This window comes from Seriola lalandi, unplaced genomic scaffold, assembly GCF_002814215.2.
Source record: "Seriola lalandi dorsalis isolate HSWRI2012SDOR001 ecotype SW California unplaced genomic scaffold, Sedor1 jcf7180002054689, whole genome shotgun sequence".
Lineage (NCBI taxonomy): Eukaryota > Metazoa > Chordata > Actinopteri > Carangiformes > Carangidae > Seriola > Seriola lalandi.
This window is the reverse complement of record NW_019525242.1, coordinates 277,626-299,003: the sequence shown is the minus strand read 5'-3', so window position 1 is coordinate 299,003 and position 21,378 is coordinate 277,626. Positions and strand designations below refer to the sequence as shown.

General features: G+C 40.6%; 3 protein-coding genes across 4 annotated transcripts in view; all 3 read left to right on the top strand.

Moving 5' to 3' along the window:
• Positions 1 to 6: 6 nt before the first annotated feature.
• LOC147818140 (uncharacterized) lies at positions 7 to 2,976 on the top strand. Of its 2 annotated transcripts, XM_087178493.1 has the most exons (3): positions 7 to 1,032; positions 1,203 to 1,696; positions 2,496 to 2,976. In XM_087178493.1, exons 1-3 carry the CDS (start codon positions 1,014 to 1,016, stop codon positions 2,529 to 2,531), a joined length of 549 nt encoding a protein of 182 aa, XP_087034619.1. In that variant the 5' UTR covers positions 7 to 1,013; the 3' UTR covers positions 2,532 to 2,976. The 2 variants fall into 2 exon arrangements, with proteins under 2 accessions (XP_087034619.1, XP_087034620.1); XM_087178494.1 differs by lacking the exon at positions 7 to 1,032 and having other exon boundaries at positions 1,232 to 1,696.
• Positions 2,977 to 4,111: 1,135 nt separating this feature from the next.
• Positions 4,112 to 5,409, top strand: LOC111667478 (uncharacterized). The gene is made up of 5 exons (XM_087178484.1): positions 4,112 to 4,141; positions 4,260 to 4,294; positions 4,394 to 4,440; positions 4,488 to 4,787; positions 5,070 to 5,409. The coding sequence occupies exons 2-5, from the start codon at positions 4,276 to 4,278 to the stop codon at positions 5,103 to 5,105; spliced, it is 402 nt and encodes a 133-aa protein (XP_087034610.1). The 5' UTR covers positions 4,112 to 4,141; positions 4,260 to 4,275; the 3' UTR covers positions 5,106 to 5,409.
• A 996-nt stretch (positions 5,410 to 6,405) lies between these two features.
• Positions 6,406 to 21,378, top strand: part of hibch (3-hydroxyisobutyryl-CoA hydrolase) — a 27,493-nt gene continuing 12,520 nt past the window's right edge. Inside the window, exons 1-7 of the mRNA XM_023423114.2 lie at positions 6,406 to 6,528; positions 6,847 to 6,889; positions 7,764 to 7,895; positions 8,660 to 8,744; positions 8,842 to 8,922; positions 10,259 to 10,311; positions 18,491 to 18,569. Of these exons, the coding sequence (XP_023278882.1) occupies positions 6,497 to 6,528; positions 6,847 to 6,889; positions 7,764 to 7,895; positions 8,660 to 8,744; positions 8,842 to 8,922; positions 10,259 to 10,311; positions 18,491 to 18,569 (505 nt within the window). The 5' untranslated portion in view covers positions 6,406 to 6,496. The remainder of the gene's footprint in view (positions 6,529 to 6,846; positions 6,890 to 7,763; positions 7,896 to 8,659; positions 8,745 to 8,841; positions 8,923 to 10,258; positions 10,312 to 18,490; positions 18,570 to 21,378) is intronic.

Below are 21,378 nucleotides of genomic sequence, written 5' to 3'. Positions count from 1 at the left end.
GGGGTGGGGTTGGGTGTGACATTTTTGCTCATTGCTAGTGTCATTCTTAATAATACCACTGGATGGTGGTAAATGGTGTGTAATTTTCCAGACCTTTAGTCACTAAAGTCCTTTAGTGACTTAAATAATAATAATCCAATCTTATGTTATCCTTAATTGTGTTAATATATTTTTTCATCAATAAAAAACTTCTTTATCAACCCATGATGCCATGGATCTGCTGGTACTCTTGTCATTGTTCCTTATCTGGTGGCTTGTGGGGACGAAAACATATAAACAGGAGTGTTATAGATAGTTATAAAGAGAATAAAAAACCTTAAGTGTATGTTTGCACACTGCACAAAAGAATAAAAAGAAAAAAAAAGCTGTTGGTGGGAGGTCAGGCTCTGCCCATGATGATGAGGGATGGGTTGTTTCTAGCTGAGGTGTGGCTTCTTATAAAAACCAGCAGCAGGCTGCAGCGTCTGTGGATCTGCACTCCAGCACACTGTAAGTACGTGTGTGTGTGTGTGTGTGTGTGTGTGTTTGTGTGCACATGTGCGTGTTTACTTGTATTGTTTCTATCTTTGATTCTTTTGAGGACCAGTTTGAGTTATAGGCCTTATGGAGCGAGGACCTTCACCCTCAAAGGGCTGTTTGAAGGTCAAGACGTGGTTCTCAATTCAGGTTTAGGTTAGGATTAGAGTAAGGGTTGGATTAGACAGGGAACTGATCATCTTGCTTACATGTATTTATGTGTTCCCTTTGTTAACAGGATTGCATTAATTGTAATCATGTGTTTATCAGTAAAATGTCTTTATTATATCATACATTAAATCTGACCTGCACTGCCTGTTCTGTTGGTAACATCCGTCTTTTCCACAATAGACTGCAGTGGCTTTCTTTCTAAATGATTTTTATTTTTTATTATTTTATGTTTCACAGCTGCTTATATCCACACTCCCGTAAAGAGGGATTTATTTTCTGTGCATTGAAGTTTCTTCTATTTCAGGTTTCGCATCTGAAAGTTTGAAATGTACGGGCACAACAGAGGTAAAAAAAACAACAAACTCACTTGTTAGTAACTTTTTGCACTCATATTAAATCCTCCTCTCTGTCCTCTTTGCCAAGCGTTTTCCATTGAATTATAAGCAGCAAAAATTGACATCATGATTATACAAACTGGAAGTAAATGATTTGCCCCGCCTCTCTTGTTTGACTAGGAAACCAGTATCCTCCTGGCTGTCATCCTCAGCCAGTGCCAGGTGGATACCCTCAATGTCCAACAGGCCCTGCCCCGCCCCGACCCTGCCCTCCTCAGCCCTGTGGTCCTTCTGTGTACAATCCTGTAGCTCCACCTTGTGGAGGGCATGGAGGCCATGGTCATGGACCAGGGCCTGATTGCGGATATGGCCATGATCATGGTGATGGTCATGGACATGGCCATGGTCACGAGCATGGGCATGGGCATGGGCATGGGCACGGTCACGAGCATGGGCACGGTCACGAGCATGGGCATGGGCATGGACGTGGTCACCACGGACACGGACATGGTCACCACGTACACGGACATGATCACCACGGACACGGTCACCACGGGCACGGACATGGTCACCACGGACACGGACATGGTCACCACGGACATGGTCATGGCCACAGACATAAGCATGGTCACATGCATGGCCATTGTCACAAGAAAGGAAGGAAGTGTCATGGGGTAAGATCCAGTTTTCTTCTTGGACAATGGAAAGTGAAAACTATGGCGTCTCTAGTTGCCAAAGTAAATACTGTACAACAGTGAGAAAAGGTAATAGGAACATTTGAGACGCCATATTAAAAAAAGCCAAATTCACTTGAGCAGTTAATAAAATGTTCAGTGCAATGGGAATCAGTTTTTCCCCAAATCACATTTGTAAAATAATTCGATTTTTATTTCCTTTTTAATTTTATATATAATATATTTTCCTGCTTAGGCCACAGTTTATTTTCAGCCATGCTCACGGTGTTGCTCTGGGGATGGTGATGTAGCTCAGTCAGTCTGGCCACACACAAGTTCTTTAGTTCAGAGCATGGAGTTTATTGGTTTAGGCACTAGCTTTACTTTACATCACAGAGCTGTTGTACTGAAGCAGGCAGCTGTATGCAGTGAAACCAACTGTACACTAACAGCAGACAGACCACCTTAGCAATTAGCTGGTGAACATAGTGGAGCATTTAGTAGCTAAACAGCCAGATGTGAATGAAAACTGTGAATGAATGTTGGACTTATATTCATCAGATGGCCACAACTCCAAATATTAGAAATGCAAATGAAATGAACAAAACTGAAGATTCCTTTCATAAATGGATTCCTTCATCCAGAAATAAATTCATCATTCAAACAACAGCAACAACAAAAAAACAATAATGACAATACACTGTCCTTCAAATGTGGATTTCCATTATAACTTCTATTATTCATTCATTGATTGACACATTATCAGCACATGAAATGATCATGTTCTGTTTTGTTGTAGTCCTCCAGCAGCTCCTGCAGCAGTGACTCTGACTAGATGAAGATTCCTGGATGAGAGAGAGAAACCAGACAAGTGTCACCTGGACACCTTCAAACCCCCCCCCCCCCCCCCCCCCCTTCAATAATAAGAATTATTCAACCACATACATTTCAAATCTTTTTTGCAAATGCAACTTAAGTTTTCAATTCTGCTTTGTCTTGTATGACGTATTAGGCCATTTTTTTTAAAGGTATAAAGAGCTACACACACACACACACACACACACACACACACACACACACACACACACACACACACACACACACAGCAACACAGCCCCGGTCTCTGAGTCTCCTCTGACAGATTGCCAGCAGTGCTGCTTTAAATGACTTGTACACCCTTCTGTGTGTTTTACTTTATATGTATTAGACTCTGATCATGACTGTTCCTTTGTGATAAACAACATAAAACTGTTCGCAATAAAATCAAGCAATCTCGACAATGTCTCGCCTCTTTATTATCCATTTCATTTGACCTCAGAGTTTCTCATTACTGAGTGTTATTGTATTATACTATGTACTCAGTGTATCTATCAGTGTGAGCTTATATTATCTTTATTTACCCAGGGAAGGTTGAATTAAGACCTTTGTTCAGCAATGTTTTTCACAAACTGTTACACACCCGGCACCTTCCCAGTACATGCACTTGAATCCTGTTTGTATCACGTGTATAATAGGTTTAGTAAACTGTGAATATTCCATTTCACTGACAGTGATTAATAAAGAGCAGCCTGGTGCCTCTTTCTGTAAGCTGCATGAAATACTAAAAATTCACTGCACTGACTCGTACAGACTGAAACCTTCGAACATGTTGCACCTCTGGCCCAGAACTAGTCACTGATGTTTAGTGTTTGATAGGTGATTTAAAAAAAAAAAAAAAACTGCAGAGAACGGTGCTCTTGATAAATATTTCTGATGTCATGTTTAAGCTTGAAAATAATAAGTTCTATTGGATAAATGCAGATAATCAACTTATCAAGCAATGAAAAAAAAATTAAATGTACTCAAATTTGCAAATGATCACAGCATCTCTGAGAATTTGATGTACTGACCTATTTGCGCGGTACTCAAACATTTTTGTGTGGGTGGGTGTGTATCTCTTGGACTTTACAGTGAATCTGAACTTTTACCCTCAGAGACGTTATAAATCGCCACTGACTAATGGAAATATCTACATGAAATCCTTTGTCCCACGTCTGTTGAGGTAATAAATAAATTAGGGTTCAGTAGACTAGAACACAGGGTGGTGCTCCTGACTCCACTGCAGTTTTTTGCACAGCTGTTAATGTAATATGGTGAGTAGAGTAGACTTGTGTATTGTGAGTTGTATTTTTATGAAGTGCATCCTGACATGATGCATGTATGATGTTGTATTATTGAAGTGTCTCATGTTGTAACCCAAGGTAAATCTCAACGTTGTGTATAGTAAAGTTTTTGTATTCACACATGGCCCGTGTATACACCATGTTAAAGATTACCCACACACACCCATTTAGGTCACAGAACAAAAATGTTCTGATAGGACACCAGTCTTCAAACTGAGGTGCAGCTACATATAAAAAGGGGCAACAGGTGACGGCTGTGTGTGGATCTGCTCTCCAGCACACAGTAAGTTCACCTCTGAAGCTCTGCTGAAGATTTGTAGCTCTTTGACTGTCATGAATTTATGCATATATATCTAAAAACAAACTGTTGTTTTATTAAAGTGTTTTTTTTTTCTTTTCAGGATCTGTAGTTTAAAAATGTACGGACACAACCAAGGTAAACAGCTGCTTTTAGATAATGTATAATGAATGTGCATTACATACTCTGTAATCGCTTTTGCTAAATATTGACTTATATCTGATTCTTATTGTTTAGGAAACCAGTATCCCCCTGGCTACCCGAACCATCCCCAGCAGATGCCCGCCATCCCCAGCAGATGCCCGGGGGTTACCCGAACCATCCCCAGCAGATGCCCGGGGGTTACCCTCACTGTCCTCCAGGCACTGTCCCACCAAACTGCCCTCCTCAGCCCCACGGTCCACCCGGAGGCCACCCATACGGACCTGGTCCTGGTTACGGTCATGGTCAAGAGCATGGACACGGACAAGGACACGGACATGGACATGGACACGGACATGGACATGGACACGGACACGGACATGGACACGGGCACTGCCATGGACAGGGCCACGGACATGGGCACAAGCACAAGCACAAGCATGGTCACAATCATGTCAAGTGTCACAAGAAAGGAAAGGACTGTCACGGGGTAAGATTCAGTCATTTTGTCAGATATGATGCATGATGTTGGTTTTATTTCCTTCAGATATAATAACTTAATGCATACTAATAAATCACAGGAAATCATAGATGTTGTATTATTGGTCATATACTGGAAAATTATTCCATTTGTTTAATCAAAAACTAAATGATTGCCTGTAATTTTTGCTATTCTCAAATGTAATGTAGAATAAGTAGATATAATCTTTACGTCAGTGTCAGATTGATTTGATTCACTGATGTCTATCTGTCGTGTTCATCCCTGTTGTAGTCCTCCAGCAGCTCCTGCAGCAGTGACTCAGACTGATGAAGACTCTTGGATCACCTTCATCCTCCTACCACATATTATATCTACAATTTACACATATATGCTTAAGAATATATTTGTATCAAACACCTGGATTTGACAAAAATGTACTGAAAAAAATCAGGCTTCCATCAGTACATATTGTACGAAAAATGAATATTTAGCTTTCACATCAAATATTCTTGATAACTACACACACTATTGTAGCCATGATTTTTTAAATCTTTTTTATTTTTTTGAGAAACAGATTTCTGTGTGATAAATGCAAGTAAATAAACGACGTAGTGTGCTGCTTTTTTTATTTTATTTTGTCTCCCTCTTTCTTAATACACTCATCTACTACTCTGTCTCATGGAACCAGAGCAGCCTCTTTATTTGCCCACGCAGGGAAGGTTGACTGAGAACATTTGCTCAGTCACACCTTGGTCATAGCAAAACATCACACACCATGGAACTGCGAGTGTAACCGCCCAAATGTTGTTTTGATAGACTGTGTAATCAAACACGCTTAATGTTGATATGAAGCCCTTTACACAACATGTTCACTGGTCTTCAAAGGTCATTATTTCTTGTTCTTGGTATTCAAGCAGTACAGTATTTTCAGTCAGTGTTGGAAGATTCATCCAAAGTAGCAACACCTCAGTCTAAAACTACTCCACTAAAGTCCCTGCATGCATTAGTCCTTTAATAAAAGTATAGAAGTATTAGTAACAAAATGCATTTGCAGAATCAAAAGTCAAAGTACTCATTGTGCACAATGGCCTCTCTCTACATATATTATTGTCTTATTAAGTGATGCATTTCTGTGTATGCAGCATTTTAATGTTGTTCTTGATTGAGGCGAATAGCAGGAAGTCATGTTTTATAGGTTGCTCATGTTGTTTGTAAATCTCGATGTATAGAGCAACTGGTTACTACAGCTGTCTATAAGATACATGTATAAGAAGTGCAATATTTCAATCATTTAGAAATATTCAGCTGTTGCAGTCATGTACACCTGAGTACATCTTTCCACCCTTGTTAGCAGTGTGTTTACCACACCAGAGTTTCATTTACACACGGTCCAAACAGGAGTGTCATACAGTTGGTTTTTATTTATCTCTCTCTAGCGCCACATGCTGCCAAAAACATAGAACAGCAAAATGAATGTGTCCCATATTCAGTACTTCCTCCGCACAGTAGGCGGCAGTGTGGCGCCAACATAACGGGCTCAGTCTTCCTCGATGGTGCGTACGCCCACCAAGGCGTCATCAACACCGACCAATCACAGGTGGCCCGTTACCTCTTCCAGGAAGTAAACGCAAAAAAAAAAAAAAAAAAGACCTGTGAGAGGAGAGAGCCAGAAACAGCAAGCTGTGCTTCAAAGTCCACGACACCAGGCAGAAATAATAATGTCCTTAACGGCTTTGACATCTACATACAGGTAGGTGCGAAGTGACGGTGTTTGTAGCCTGGCCTGTACGCTGGGGGCGTTTTGTTTTCTTCCAGAAAAAGTGGACGTTAGTGAAGCAGTGAGGTTGGAAATGTCAAACACAGTGAGAGCAGGCTGGAGTTCGTGTAGGATGCTGGCTAACCTACTGTGTGTGTGTGTGTGTGTGTGTGTGTGTGTGTGTGTGTGTGTGTATGGCAGAACTTAAAGGGAGTCTGTGGGCAGGTCCTGTGTTGTCTGTGTTAGTGTTGATATGAGTTTTAATACAGTCATTAATGTTTGCCCCCACCTCTCTCTGGCTGTCTCCTCCAGACTGAGGTCCCTCTGCAGACTGCAGCGAATTCAGGGCCACATGGTGAGCTAACCCCTCTTCTCTACTAACAAACTGATCTTTATTTTTATTCATTTGTTTTGGTTGAACTTTTATTGAAGGTTACTTGTCTTGATCTAGCTTCATTTCTGAAATAACCAGTTACTTAATCGAGAGCTGTTTATGTGAACTCTCTCACTTCTCATTGCTTTATTCAATAATTAGATCAGTTTTCACTTCTGATATATGAAACGTTTAATCACTGATTTTGCATTTTCACATATTTCACAGTGATGTGACACCTCCTCAGCATGTCACTACAGTGTCCTTCAACTGTGTAAACCCCAGTGGCTTAAATGAACAAGTTAAGTTTTGTAAATGAAGTTTAGGGGATCTGAGTCCTGCTATCCGGATTCAGCTAGATAGGTGTACACAGGAACTGAAATCTGTACACCAGATCACCTAATTATCCGACAAATACCAGTGTTTGATCTATGTCAATTGTTCTTTAATTGTTGGGCTCAGGAGGTAGAGAGGGCCATCCGTTACACGACAGGTCGGTGTTTGTGTAAAGCACTTTGAGTGGTGGATAAGACTAGAAAAACGTTATATAAGTGTTGACCATTTACCATCCATTTACCACTCTTTGTTGCTGTACAGATATACAGATATTTGTGCTGCATCTGGGAGGCCAACCTCCATTTTCACAGATTCAAGTTATTTATGTGCTAGTTCAGTCCAGTTTGTCTATCTAGACAATACTTAACTCTGTTTCATACAATTGCGCTGTAGTTTTTGTCATAATTTAGTCATTGATGTGATTTGATGTCATCAGGGACATTCATATATTGTTCTATACTGCTCTTGTCCGTTGTAAAGATCTGTACAGATGTTGCCTGTTGTCTCTGTCTTACATCAGATGTCCAGTCATGTGGAACCAGATGTTCTCATGGAGAAAGTGGGCAGAGCCGGTGTGATCACCATGAACAGACCCAAAGTGCTGAATGCCCTCAACCTGAACATGATCCGACAGATCTACCCTCAGCTCAAGGTGTGTGGACTTGCTCGGTTAATGCAAACTTCAACTGGGGCAAATGTCAAGGACCGGAGTGTGTCAAGTGTCATTTGTTCCAGCAGTTTGTTACTGATCGTAAATGTCTGCTAGTATCTCGTCACTCAGTTTGACGTTGTCAAGGTCTTTATGTTTTTTCTCCAGAGCTGGATAGATTTGCTCATAAACCTGTTAAGAGTTACAGAAGCACATATGTTCTGTACAAAAACCCGTTTACACACAATTTAACCCCAAACCTCCACACCTACATAACAGCTTACTGAATGTTATTACTTTATCTTTGTGAAAAACAATGATTCGGTTTGGTATTAGGTAATTTAATAGCAGAAGACACACATAGAAATCTTTTATAATGAAACGGTCCTTTCCCCCGTCAAATAAAAATGGCCGTATTTCGCTGGAATCTGGAGGACACGACTGTTGTATCATTTGCAGTTAAAAGTATCAGAAAATCCACTTGCTCGTTTAGTTTACCTGCGAACGTTCAGTCCTCTGAAGGCCACATCTCCACTGGCCACAGTCTTTAAATGAGGAAACACTAAAATGGAACAATTCAATATTGTATTACATTGGTCTCAGTATTAATTAAATCGTTTTGAATAGTTGTGGTTCTTTAAACGTCTAGACTCAAAACTAAACAGCACCTAGCTTTGTTTTAGCTTATGAACATTTTCACTAGCACTGTACGTTTTGTGTGTGACGATTTCTTGTAAATCAATATGTTTTTTTGCGTGTGATTCTAGAAATGGGAGAATGACAAGGAAACTGACATTGTCATTATTAAAGGAGCAGGTGGGAAAGCCTTCTGTGCTGGTGGAGACATCAGAGGTAAGCAGGAGCCTGGCACGTTCAGTCACTGCAGAGCTTTTATGTGCAACATCAAGGCTGCAGCTGAAATGTATTTTCTGATGTTTTCTCCTCTCAGCGGTCACAGAGGCGGGGAAGGTGGGTGACCCTCTTGCACAGGACTTTTTCCGTGAGGAATACATTCTCAACAATGCTATAGGTAGGCTTAATGATTTCAATGACAACTGCACCTGTGTCATACATTTTATTTGTTATCAGTTGATATCAGACCTGCCAACCTGTACGCATTTTGCATATTAGATACGCATTTTTAGATCAAAGTACGCTGGTACGATTTGTCACTGTAGACTACGCAAAAAGCTAGTGATGCCTCTGCGTTCAATTGTACATGTGCAGTACTCAAGTATAACAACAGGGGGCAGCAGGGTCTAGTCTAAGTTCAACCAATCATAGCGCTGGGTTCAGTCCCCCCCCAAATGTCAAGCTGGGGATAACTGATAAATGTCAGTCATGCCAACACACTGAAGATCCACAGCAACAGGTTTCACAGCTCCTCACTCCGTTTGGCTGTTTCCACACGTGAGAGCGGTGCTGAACTAACTCCTCTGAGAAGATAAACAGGCTGCAGTGGATGTGGAAAGTTGACATTGTGAATTAATTAAGCAATATCACACGAGAGGGAGTGATGTTGTACTGAATATCAGCATGCCTGGGATTTGGTCTGCAGGCAGTAATAAAAAAAACAAAAAAAACAAACAGTAATAAGCAACAACAGATTATGTTGTTTTTTAGAAATTTACCAGGAAGTGTGTTTGCCTTACATTTAAAATAAACACAAGGACAGATGAGGAGGACACCGAAAGGTTGACTGACAGTGTTTTACATCACCACATGGGTTTCTGTACCTGAAAATGAAAACAATATACAATTTATGTCAATCTTTATCACATAATTGAATGAAATTCACCTGTGTTTATCAGATGATATAAGCACACCTATCATATGATAACATGTTAATCATGAAAACAATGGTTTTAAACAGGAGTACTGAACCTTTTAACTTTAACTGGATGTTGTAATATAGCCCAGTGCAGTGTAAGTAGAAAAAGATGGTCAAATCTCCAAAACTTGAGGTGAACATATGTAAAAATGCTCCCTGCAAGTCACAAAACCAAGCTTCGTCTGAACTGAAGTCACATTGTTCACATGTGCCCACAAACAGCTGACACATGTACATTTGTCCTGTTCTTCTTGAGAATGTACGATTTGTATTGTTTTCTTCATGTCGCCGATTCATATGTCGAATAACTTAATGATGTATTGGTGAGCAGGGAAAGTGAAGTGGTGTCAAAGCGTGTGAACTAAGCATTACTCTATTATGGTAATATGGCAAATACTTTCCCAAGCTTGGCAGGTCTGGCTGATATTCATTCAGCCTCAACATTTACATTTGCAAATGATCAGATCTTTTCTTTATCAGTTGGTTGAAATTAGTTTTCCTTCTTGTTTTTACACATTTTATTTCACCTTTCAAGGAACATGCAGGAAACCATACATCGCCCTCATTGATGGAATAACAATGGGAGGGGTAAGTAATATATTTATGTTATATGGCTAGGTTGACCTCGTAGAGTTAATTTTTGGATTAGATCATTCTTTATTTTTACGCAGACTTCCCTCCTGATGCTGAGTATCACGGAGTTCTAAAGTGCTCTTTGAATGAGGTGTGATATTCAATTTTGCCAGTAAGTGTCAGTAGAGTATCTTCCACTGCTGCCAGTGGCAAGGTGGCCTGTGATTGGGCAAAAATATAATGTGACAAAGCACAGTTGCTGCCAGATAGGTTGGAATTTGAATTGGTACCTTTGCCCCACTATAACTACATGATTTGCACGTCAGACAGAGCTGCACAAAGGCTCATTCATCAGGAATGACTGAGAGGAAAACTCTGTAATTTATTGAATTGTTTAATTCACCTGCTCAGACACGACGTCTGGCCTTTGGATGAGTCTGTTCTTTTTTTGCCCCCCATCTCCTCTGCTCTGACCTTGACTGTGATCTTACTCCTGAAATGTCACCAAGGTCGCTCACAGCCGCCAGCGTCTGCCTGGTCATTACTCATTGTGTCTCTGTGTGTGTGTCAGTGTCCCTGCGGCGTAGAGATGTGTGGGGACCTAACAAGCCCTTTTGTGCAACAGCTACCCTGACTTCTTTGAATACTGAGCATTAGACCGGGCTGTACGCTCTGCTAGTCTTAAAATATCTTTGGGAGTATTTTTTCCTGCAGTATGTGGTACAGATCAACGTTGATCGGCTGTTTTGCTGCTTGTTGTGAAAAGTTTAGGAAGATTAGGAAAATCTATTTAATCCATTTAACTGATGAAATTATAGGTCTTTGTATTTTCGGTTTCAAAACTGAGTTGATTTGTTGTGTTGGAGCTGTTACTGCTGCCGTGTGGTGTTATTTTGTTATTTTGGACAGGGTGTCAGGTCTATTTTTCTGACTGTTCAGTTCTTTAAAGTGGAGGGAGTTAGGAATATAATGGCAGAAGATTGGTTGAAGAAATAAACTGACAGTAGCTGGGTCATGCATGACTACAAATGTAAGTCCAATAATCACTCTGCTATGCCACCAGCTCTGTTTTGGTCTTCGCCAAGTCCTGCGTCCAATATGTGACTCTTTATTTGGCTCTGCTAAATGCTCCACTGTGTTCAACAGCTACTCGCTAACCTCCTCTGCCTGCTGTTAGCTGTTGGGCAGCTAGTGCACAGTGAGTTTATCAGTCACTCAAAGCACCTGCCTGCATCTGGAATTAATGCAGATGGGAGGGGAGAGAGTGAAGGAAAGCAGTAAAGTTGCAGATCAGAAAACCAAAGATGAGCTAAAAGAAGTTTAAAACGTTCCTGTCACATCACACGTGGTCATTTCATCCACTGTTATTCCAAAATACTGACGAGTGCAGTTTCCTCAGCTCCCTTGAAAGTGGTCAATGATCAAAAATACTCAGTTTTTTTTTATTTAGACAATAAGGAAGGAAGGATGTCGAGTTTCTTTAAAAAAAGGACCAGTCAGTTCTAGTGTAATAAATATTTCACAGTGGGGTGAATCTCAGAGGCTGTGAACCAAAAAAAAAAAATCATCTTCTTTGCTTATTTTCCCTGTGTTTAGACAGCCATGATGATAATGACATCCCCACTTACCATTCTCCTTTCCAAGAGAGACAGGAGCTGTAATTTAATTGTCAAAACAAAACCGAAAAGACAATCTAAGGTAACACGCAGCTGTGGTGGGAGAGACAGCTGAGTGCTTGGTTGTGATGTATGTTGTTGCACCATGTGGTGCAGTGGAAGGCGCTTTTGTTCATCACCACAGCGGAAAACATTTAAAGCTGTGATGTTTGTCGAATTATTTGCGCTGCTGATCACACTTATTTTTTTATTGTTTTCTGCCCCTTTATGGCTCTGGGAATACAGCGATTTGTCTGCCTCTAATATCTGTCACTTTGCTCAAAGACGCTAATGTTGACGCAAACCATCGTCGGGGTCATCGCTGTTTAATGTGTGTAGTGGTTTAAAACAGGCTAGTTCTATATAAGGAAAAGTCCTAGAGGCACCAGAGTCCCAGATCTGCTGTGAACTCAGGGCAGAACTCCCACGTCGAACAAGTATTCTTGCCTTAATGATAACAAAAAAAAGAGGGAATAAAGACATGTCATTAGCAGGTCAAAGACACACACACACACACACACACACACACACACACACACACACACACACACAGTGACTCTTCTCTTACATCACAGGGATCTCATCTCACGAACATCAATCATTGCTCTCCAAGTTTAAAATCCCTCGATTTAAGGTCTGAATGCTGAAGTGTTATTAATCCGTGTCCGCTGTGCTCTGCATTTGAGCCGACACTGTGTCACTTTCTTTTCAGCATGTTTGAGTTTGCTCTTCAGATTTCAAACATTTACATAGGGGCAGCTTCGCGGCTGCTGCCCTGTTGATGGATATTTGTCTAGAGTTGTATGACTGTAATCTCTTCCTCCTGGAGAACAAAGCTCTTATTTGCTAACGTCCACACAAACAGTGAGAGCCAGACGGAGCTCTAGGCAGATTTTGATCCCTGCGTGAAGGACCTCATTTCCAGATCCTGTGCAGTGCTTGTTTTGAAGGTGAATACTTTGTGCAAGAGTGATGTGGAAAGAAACTGAACATGCTTGTTGTTCGTTTTTCAAACAGACGTCACTTTCTCTTTTAGTGTTTATACCTGTTATCGGTCAGTTGTGTCTCTCTTCACACCAACTGGAAGCAGTCTGCGTTATCCACACAAGTGTTTCCACTCTCATACAGCTGTTCATTTCTGATTTTGCAAAACTTGCAGGGGTGGTGCACTGGAGAGATGCAACTCCTCTGCATCATTTTCATGGATTTCACCTCATTTGCTTTATCAATATGTGGATAGGCCAGATATCCTAATGAGGCTTTTATGAACTGCTCTGCGTTTTGAGTCAGTGTAAACTCCTGGGTTGTAAAATTTTGTCGTCTATTCTGTTTGTAAGCATGAGCTATAAACATGCTCCTCTTCAAACTTTTTCTCATTTCCATTGTTTACAGCAGGATCTGGGGACATGTTCTTATATGGTGCTCTGTGGTAGCACACCAGCGGGTAACAATGTTCCACTACTTTTATGGTGAAACTCGGGTAATGTTAGATTAGACGCTCCCTCGTTTCTCTGGAAGCATCCGATTGCAAAGACTTTTTCTGTTTTTACTTTTTCTTGCTCTCATATCAAAAACTCTGCTTTTCCACTGTTTTTGTTTTTATTTCTACACCATGGAGGAAATGGCTGCTGTTTCTAATGTGGTTAATTTATCTTATATTTCAAGTGCACTCGATTCTACATGACTCATGCAGGATCTAATAATAGATGACAGCTAGTGGAACTCTAGATGTTTTGCTAAAATATTACCTTCCTCAAACCAAATGTTAATGTGTTAATTATGAAACAAACAGTGGTATAAAAACATGCAGTAAATAAATGTTGCCAATCATTCAAAACCTTTTTAAAACTCTCAGTTCATTATTATGTGATTTAATCTTTATTTTCAGGAATAAGGTCTGCTCAGAATTCGTTTGTATTTGATTATAGCTTATTTGTATGTCTGGGAAAGCAGCACTGAGAAACATGTTGAACTCACAGCACTGCAGAGGTCAAATTGAACAGGCCTTTTACACAGCAGACATTTCAGCTCTGGTCAGTGTCGCAGTAAACTATGACTCATGACTGCACAGGACCAGGCACTGAAGTGGCTGAATGGCATTCAGCCATTATAGTTTTTATTATCTACACCTCTGATTGTTTTTAGTGTAGCATACCAAAATATCTTCATTGAAAAAGACCTATTAACCAGCTATTAACACTTTGTTGACCTTGACAACTCGGCACTTTTAGCCTTATTTGCTAAATAAATAGAGGGAAGCTAATGTGTCTTTGCACTGTATTTATCTAGAGTGGCAGATAGTTAGCTAACTTGTTACATTGGCATTGTTGCGTGTCTAGCTAACAGGATAGATAGATAGATAGATAGATAGATAGATAGATAGATAGATAGATAGATAGATAGATAGATAGATAGATAGGATAGATTTTCTGAATTCTGAGTGAGTGCCTTCAGCTCATTATAAACATTATGTAATAATTATTATGTTAATAATAATAGTCATTATTACAAAAATACAGACTTGAAAACTACATTTTGCAAAAATTACAAAACCTCAAATATGAAAATCTTGAATATGAAAATAATGTATATATTAAATATTAAAATAGGAATGAATTGATGAGTAATTATTCCTCGCACTATTTATTTCATAATAATGTCATATTCTTTCAATTTTTTACTTGCAGTTAATACATACTCGTTCACAGGAGTAAAAATGAAGATCCTGTGATTTCCTGCTTCCTTCTGCACGCCACACTGGCTCTGAGAGAACGTGAACCCAGTGACTGTCTTTGCCCTGAGCCCAAGTGCTGATGTGTTGACAAAGTGCAGTCATCATGCATTTCATGTCCTAAGCTGACAGAAGTCACAGTCTGTGTCTTTGTGTCCCTCTTTGTTTTTTTTGTGTTGGGATCTGGCTCTTACAGAAGCACAGCTCCTCATGGCAGAGGTCTGTTCAGTCTCCAGTGATCCAATATTTTTAATCCTCTGTGTTCATTTGTCACACAGCTTAAAGGCAAACCCTGCAGCACTCGGATGCTCTCTGGATCTGAAACTTGTCTTTTTTTGCTGTTCGCTAAGAGCGACGTGAAGACAGCTTGTTGACTGTAATCACACAGTCAGTAATTGTTGGTTGGCAGTGATTCAGCCCTCAGCAGATGGCATCCTTTACGTTTGTGTACAGTGTTCTATATTATAGACAGTCTTATCGATCTGCATGTGCCCAAATGTTGCTTGAAGTCATTGTGTAATTAATAGAAATCTATATGTACATTGGACTTCAAAGTCTGTCTGTACGAATGTGAAGCCCCTTACATGTATTAATCACTTTGTCTGTGTGTGAACAGATTGTAACTTAACTCAAACTGGATATTCCACCTCACGGTTGTATACTGTATCTCAACCACTCAGACTAATACAAGGTTCCATCTCTCTTTATCCAGAGTCATATCAAATATCAGCCATTTGTGTGAAACTTTGTCATAAGTGCTGTGTGAAGCCTTGCGTTATGGCAAAAAAGTCGTTTGTGAGGTCACCGTGACCTTGACCTTTGACCTCTGACCACCAAAATCTAATCATTTCCTCCTAGAGATCACGTTTGAGTGCCATTGCCTCAGTGCCTCTCTTCGATTCCCCTGCAGCACCAACAGTGTGTAAATCAAGCTAACATTAGCTTAGATATTGAGTCCACAAATGTCAACAAAGTTCGCAGCACAACACACACTCCAACACAAACTCCAAACTATCTCACATGTCCAGACATATCTTCACACTTCCTTTTTAGTACTGAGCCGGTGTTGGAGATTTAAACATAGTCTCAAATATAGTTTATATTCAACTATAAGAACAATGGAACTTCAGTTAGCTCATCTATCAACATGCTGCTGGTCAATCACGTCCAGTCTCAGGTCGTTGACATTGCTGTTTAGGCCAGAGTGCTGCTCATGCCAGAGCGTGAGCACGAGTGAATAGTTAATGGCTATAGTTCACTCAACTCCCACCGGTGTCATTAATACCAAGGGGTTTTCTGAATGTTACATATAGAAAGAACCTTTAAGTGAAGCCTCATCTCTAAGTTATCCACACTCCTTCAGGATGTTTCCTGCTCTGAAAGTATCCTCCAAATAAACAGCAACAGGTGGAGTGCCGGGGTCTGGACTACAGTGCTGGGGTCTTGACTACAGCACAGCGCAACACTTTTGTCTGACTAACTAGTTCTGAAGTTTAACAGTCTCACATGTCCAGACATATCTTCTGGTTAGTTGAACAAAAGAAAATGAATCAACAATAATTTTTGTAAATGATGAATTATTTACAATGATCATACAGAGATGATTTTTCAGCTTCCAGATGTGAGGATTTCCTGCTTTTTTTCTGTCCTTTATGATTGTAAGGTGAATATTTTGGGGATTTTGAACATGCAGTAAATATGACTGTGAGATGCAGCCCTGTTGTTCACTGCTCCTTAGTTGCCTGTAATTACTGAACAATATCATGATATGTTTTTGACAATTAACATGTATGTCCATTGGGCTGCAATGGTTCACTGTCACTACTTGTCTTTTCCTACCATGATTCCCCCTGTGCGTGGGTCCAGCCTTGAAAACATGTTAGAATGAACTTCTGTGAATTGTTTTCCTGTCTTCTTTCTATGTTTTTATGTTTTTTATTTCAGTTGTTGTTTTATTGGGGATTTCTTGCGTGCAACTCTCTATCTTCCCTGATAATCCTAATAATGTTGCTGCTGCTACAGCAACTGATTTTCCCAACCAATTCCCTAAGTCAAGATCAATAAAGTTTTAGCTTTGCATTTTCCCTTTCTCCAGTCTTTATACTTTGCTAAACTAAGCCGATCATCTGCTCTCTGTAGCTGTATATTCAACAGAGAGTTTTTAGAGTTGTACCCATCCTCTTATCTAAATCTGGGCAAGAAAGCCAATTCAGAGTATTTTCCAAAATGTCAAACTATTTTTGTAAAGTTTTTTTTTTTTATCTCATTGATCGCCATTTTAAAAGAGTCATCCCACTGCCCAACAGACTTGTGGGTGGGACCAGGGAAAGGGAAACTAATGCTCACACAAAGTAAAAGGGAAATAAAATCTTGGCACATATCATACTTGTTGTTCATGCCTGTTGTTCAGGCAGATTCACGTGACCTGACGGCGCCACCTTGACACACACCAGATATAAGAATTCATTAAAAGAAATGAATCACCAGCATCGTCCAGTTCATGTGGACATGAAGCCCTCGGGATTTACCTGCTGATCTCCCACAGCCATTAATCACCACCCGTCAACGATGTGCTGGTTTTTCCCCTGACCTGACCAGGGAATGATCCTGCTCCCAGGCACAGTTACACATCAATCACAACATGTTCCCCTGTGGCTGAATGATTACTTCATTCATAATAAACCACCAGAATACTGAAGGTCGGAGTCATGTGATAATACTTCCTACTGTTGGATCACATCAGCTCCAGACATGTATCACCGTCTTTATCTTGAGCTCAATACAGTGCCCATGTTGTGTGTCTTGCCTCTTGATTTGTGACCATCTTATTTCTATTTTTATATTGATGACACACATGTAATTGATTACTTCTGTTGATCCATCCTGCCCCTTGTCTCTTCAGCAGGGTGTCAGAACATTACAATGAGTGATCCTCTTATCTCCTGCTGTTTGGATGAATAAGTAATATTAGTTCTTTGTGTATTTGAGCCTTTTATATGCAGTGTATGATTTGACCATTTAGATTAGGTTTTCTTATTTGTGACAAAATCATGTGTGAGATTAGCTTGTTGTTCAATGGTGCATAGACTTCACCAGTTGAGCAACTGCCCCTTTGTGTGTGTGTGTGTGTGTGTGTGTGTGTGTGTGTGTGTGTGTGTGTGTGTGTGTGTGTGTGTGTGTTCGGCTGTATTTCTTACAAGTTCATTTATGTTCACTGTGATGTGGAGTCAGACTGAGCTGTGCACAAGTTTCTGAAACTTTCATTAGCAAAGAGAAGACTCAGTTTTAGTAATTGTTCTAATTGATTATGAATCACAACTGAACCACATGGTCATTCAGCTGACAGGCAGTACAATGCACCTGTCCGTGTGTCTACATTTTAAGATTCAGTTAGTCCAGGATATATGCAAAGGGATGTTGTTTCCATGGTAACCTTATAGTCTGAGACACACACACACACACAGTTCTTACTGTGCCTCCTCTGTGCTCTTAATGTCCTCTGGTCAGTGCTGCTCATTAGCCTTCACCTCTCTCCCTGCTGGGAGCTGCAGATGTTAATCACACACACACACACACACACACACACACACACACACACACAGTATTGGCCTGGTTTACTTGTTTTTTTTTTCCAGTCAGCATTTTCCATCCCAAACTTGAGCTCAGTCTTTCTTTGTAGAGGTGTGAGTAATTAAAGTTTTCTCTGTGCCCCCCCCCCCCCCCCCCCCCCAGAAGCCTAGAAGGTTTCCTCCTTTCTGCATCGTGACACTGATTTGTTTTCCTAACCCTTGTTCTCGTCCACCTGCAGGGCGTGGGCCTGTCAGTTCACGGACGGTTTCGAGTGGCCACGGAGAAGAGCCTGTTCGCCATGCCGGAGACTGCCATCGGTAAGACTGTCTTACTCTATGGAGGGGTGAGGGAGGCACTGGTTGGCCCACATCAGTGTTAGTGGGTATCTAGTCCATTAATTATGTAGCAGCAGTGATTTTAACTGCCGACCCAGCTGGATGTAATTCATATGTATTCATAGACACAAGGTCTGACTGTTAGCTGAGTTGTGTTTAGTAGAGTGATTGAGAGGATAGATAACCTCACCCTGATAATAATGGATACAAAGGATATCAAATATATAAAAAAAAAGAAATATCAAAACTGGCAAAAAATGAAGGGCAGTTTTATCAATCAGCATCATGAAAAAATAACAGAATTGGCCCCTTGCCGTAAAGAACATCACTTTATTTGTTCAAATAAAATCTCCAGAGTAAAAAGATACCACAGAACAGTTTCCAGCCTGCTGACATGTGATCCAGCTGTGCAGCTGTTATCAGTCCCTGATGCTGCCTGTCACTTCTGAAGGTTTGATTTCTCATTTCCCAAGACACACGGTTCCTCAGTTCCTTCTTTGCTTCACCTTCTCGCACATTGAATGGGGCAGAAGATAAAATGCTTGTGAGAGAAATGAGCAAACGTCGAGGGAAAAAGTAGGCTACTGTTTTAGAGCAGCGAAGAAGACTTGAACTGCCATTTTATCTAGTTGTGAGGTGTGTGAGATGCAGGTGCAGACAGAGACACCGAGCTAACTCGGTGCCCACGGTTGCGGTATGATAGCAATGTTGTGTGAGTAGTGTAAGCAATGTGGCCCGTTCATTGCATAAAACTCTAAACTTGTTACCAAGTCAACGCAACTTAAGCTTAAACTCCTGCAATTTAAGCACAAACCTGTCGGGGCTGAGCCCCGCCCCTCTTCTTTAAGGAGTCATCAATTAAACTCTGCCTATAACAGCCAGGGGTTAAACTGTGCCGGGGCCCAGCTCTGTCCCCTTCAATATCATATCGTCATATCACACTAATATTTTCTAAATCTCCCAGTAAACCCAATAGCATGTGAGTAGTATACAAAGTCTCTAACAGTGCGAATAGCACAATTAAAAGCATTTCACTCCATTTTGATCACGCAGTGATCGGTTTTAAGGTGATCAGTGACTAGGAGCATAATTTGCCGATCTACCAGTCATGTATTTTTAATGAACATAGGCCGAGCGTGATCAGCGGCCAATCAATTGGGGCATTCCTAAAAAAATATCACCAAAAAATCATCAGAGTCAAAGCAAGTAGGATTCATCCTGTGGGGACCAACAGTGTCTGAAAAGAAGCCATGATCTGTAGAGATGTTGTCGTCTAGAACAGAGTGTGGGATCGACCAGGCTGCGCTGCCCTCCCTGGAGCCGCAGCTCCTCTGTGGCAAAATATACCAAGCAGGCCTTTCTGAGCAGAACCCTTCAGTCAGCGTGTGTGTCTGCTAAACACTGATCTGGTGACCTTGATGACTTTAGTGTTGTTGTGTGATGACTTTCAGTGGTGTATTGTGATATTATGATCATGTTGTGTTAAATGTCTCTGTTGAGAAAAATGATTCCAAACAGACTGATGATAACAACACAACACATTAGATTTATTGCTTCAGACATGAGTTAGATTACAGTATTAAACATATGTTGTGACTCATGATAAAGATCACCATAATTATTATCAATATAAAGTAATCTTCATATTGATATCATGATATTGATTTCAACAGTACGGTCCAGGCCGTCCGATCTGCTGTATATCCTGTTAGAAGCTGATAATGACAACGTAAATACATGTGTAAAGCCATGACTGTAGGACACATAAAAATGTCATGGTGATAGTACAACTGCCATACACTCACACACTTATTTTTCTTATCCAGGACTTAGAGAGGATGAGATAAAAAAAAAAAGAAGATGACTCTGAATTTCTTGAATTTTCATTAAATCATTGCTCAGTTCTTGCAACTTGCAAACCTCATCTGCATCACCTAATACCGCTTAGCAGAAACAAGCAGTATAATATGATAATATGTAATAAAAACAACATTATTATGCTACATCAGTGACTAAATGTTTTGGTGAAACTCGCAGCTCCTCTGCTAGGATCCTAAGCTATAGTTTGCTCTTTAGCTAATTGACTCCTGTAGACAGATGGCCTTCTCCTGAGGCGCTGAGGAGATTAGTAACAAATCTCCAACAACTAACAAATTACATCTGACGTTATGGCATAAACTAGTCTGCTGTCACTTGGATCCAGATGGCTTATCACAGTTCTTTAACTACAGATGAATGTGAGTTTATATGAATTACCTGCAGAGTGGTGGTGAACCAAAGCGTTAATCACAGTGGGTTTGTGGCGGGAGCCGAGCAGCTAATGTCGTCAGCGTCACAGACCTCATGCAGATGGTGAATGGACTCTGAGGTGGTCCTGAAACGTGTTTGATGATCATTTTAATTGCTCCTGACAGACGCTGTTATTATATTTCGGTTGTAATCAGGAGACAAGTAGGACGTACAGTGAGTATGTCAGGCTGCAGCTTTAATGTGAATTTGTTCATTTTCTGATAAATTGACTCACTCACTCCCTCACACTTGCAGACTTCCAAGGACACTCGCGTCATGGTCTGTTTGAAACACACGCACACACACACACACACACACAGACACACACACACACACACACACACATGCAAGCACGCAAACATCAAGCTTATTCTGGTGCATTCTCGGCTCAGGCTCCATGATAAATATTCAGCTGATGTGTAGTGCTGTGCCATGGTGTCTGACTCAGATACCAGATCATGTTGGCAGTGGACAGGAAAAGACTGTAACAGAAAGAAAGAAG

Excerpts from the sequence above, each read along its gene's own strand:
- LOC147818140 (XM_087178493.1), top strand. Across the intron at positions 1,697-2,495 it reads AAGGAAGGAAGTGTCATGGG|TCCTCCAGCAGCTCCTGCAG; the intron begins GTAAGATCCAGT and ends GTTTTGTTGTAG.
- LOC111667478 (XM_087178484.1), top strand. Across the intron at positions 4,441-4,487 it reads ACCATCCCCAGCAGATGCCC|ATGCCCGGGGGTTACCCTCA; the intron begins GCCATCCCCAGC and ends CATCCCCAGCAG. Across the intron at positions 4,788-5,069 it reads AAGGAAAGGACTGTCACGGG|TCCTCCAGCAGCTCCTGCAG; the intron begins GTAAGATTCAGT and ends TCCCTGTTGTAG.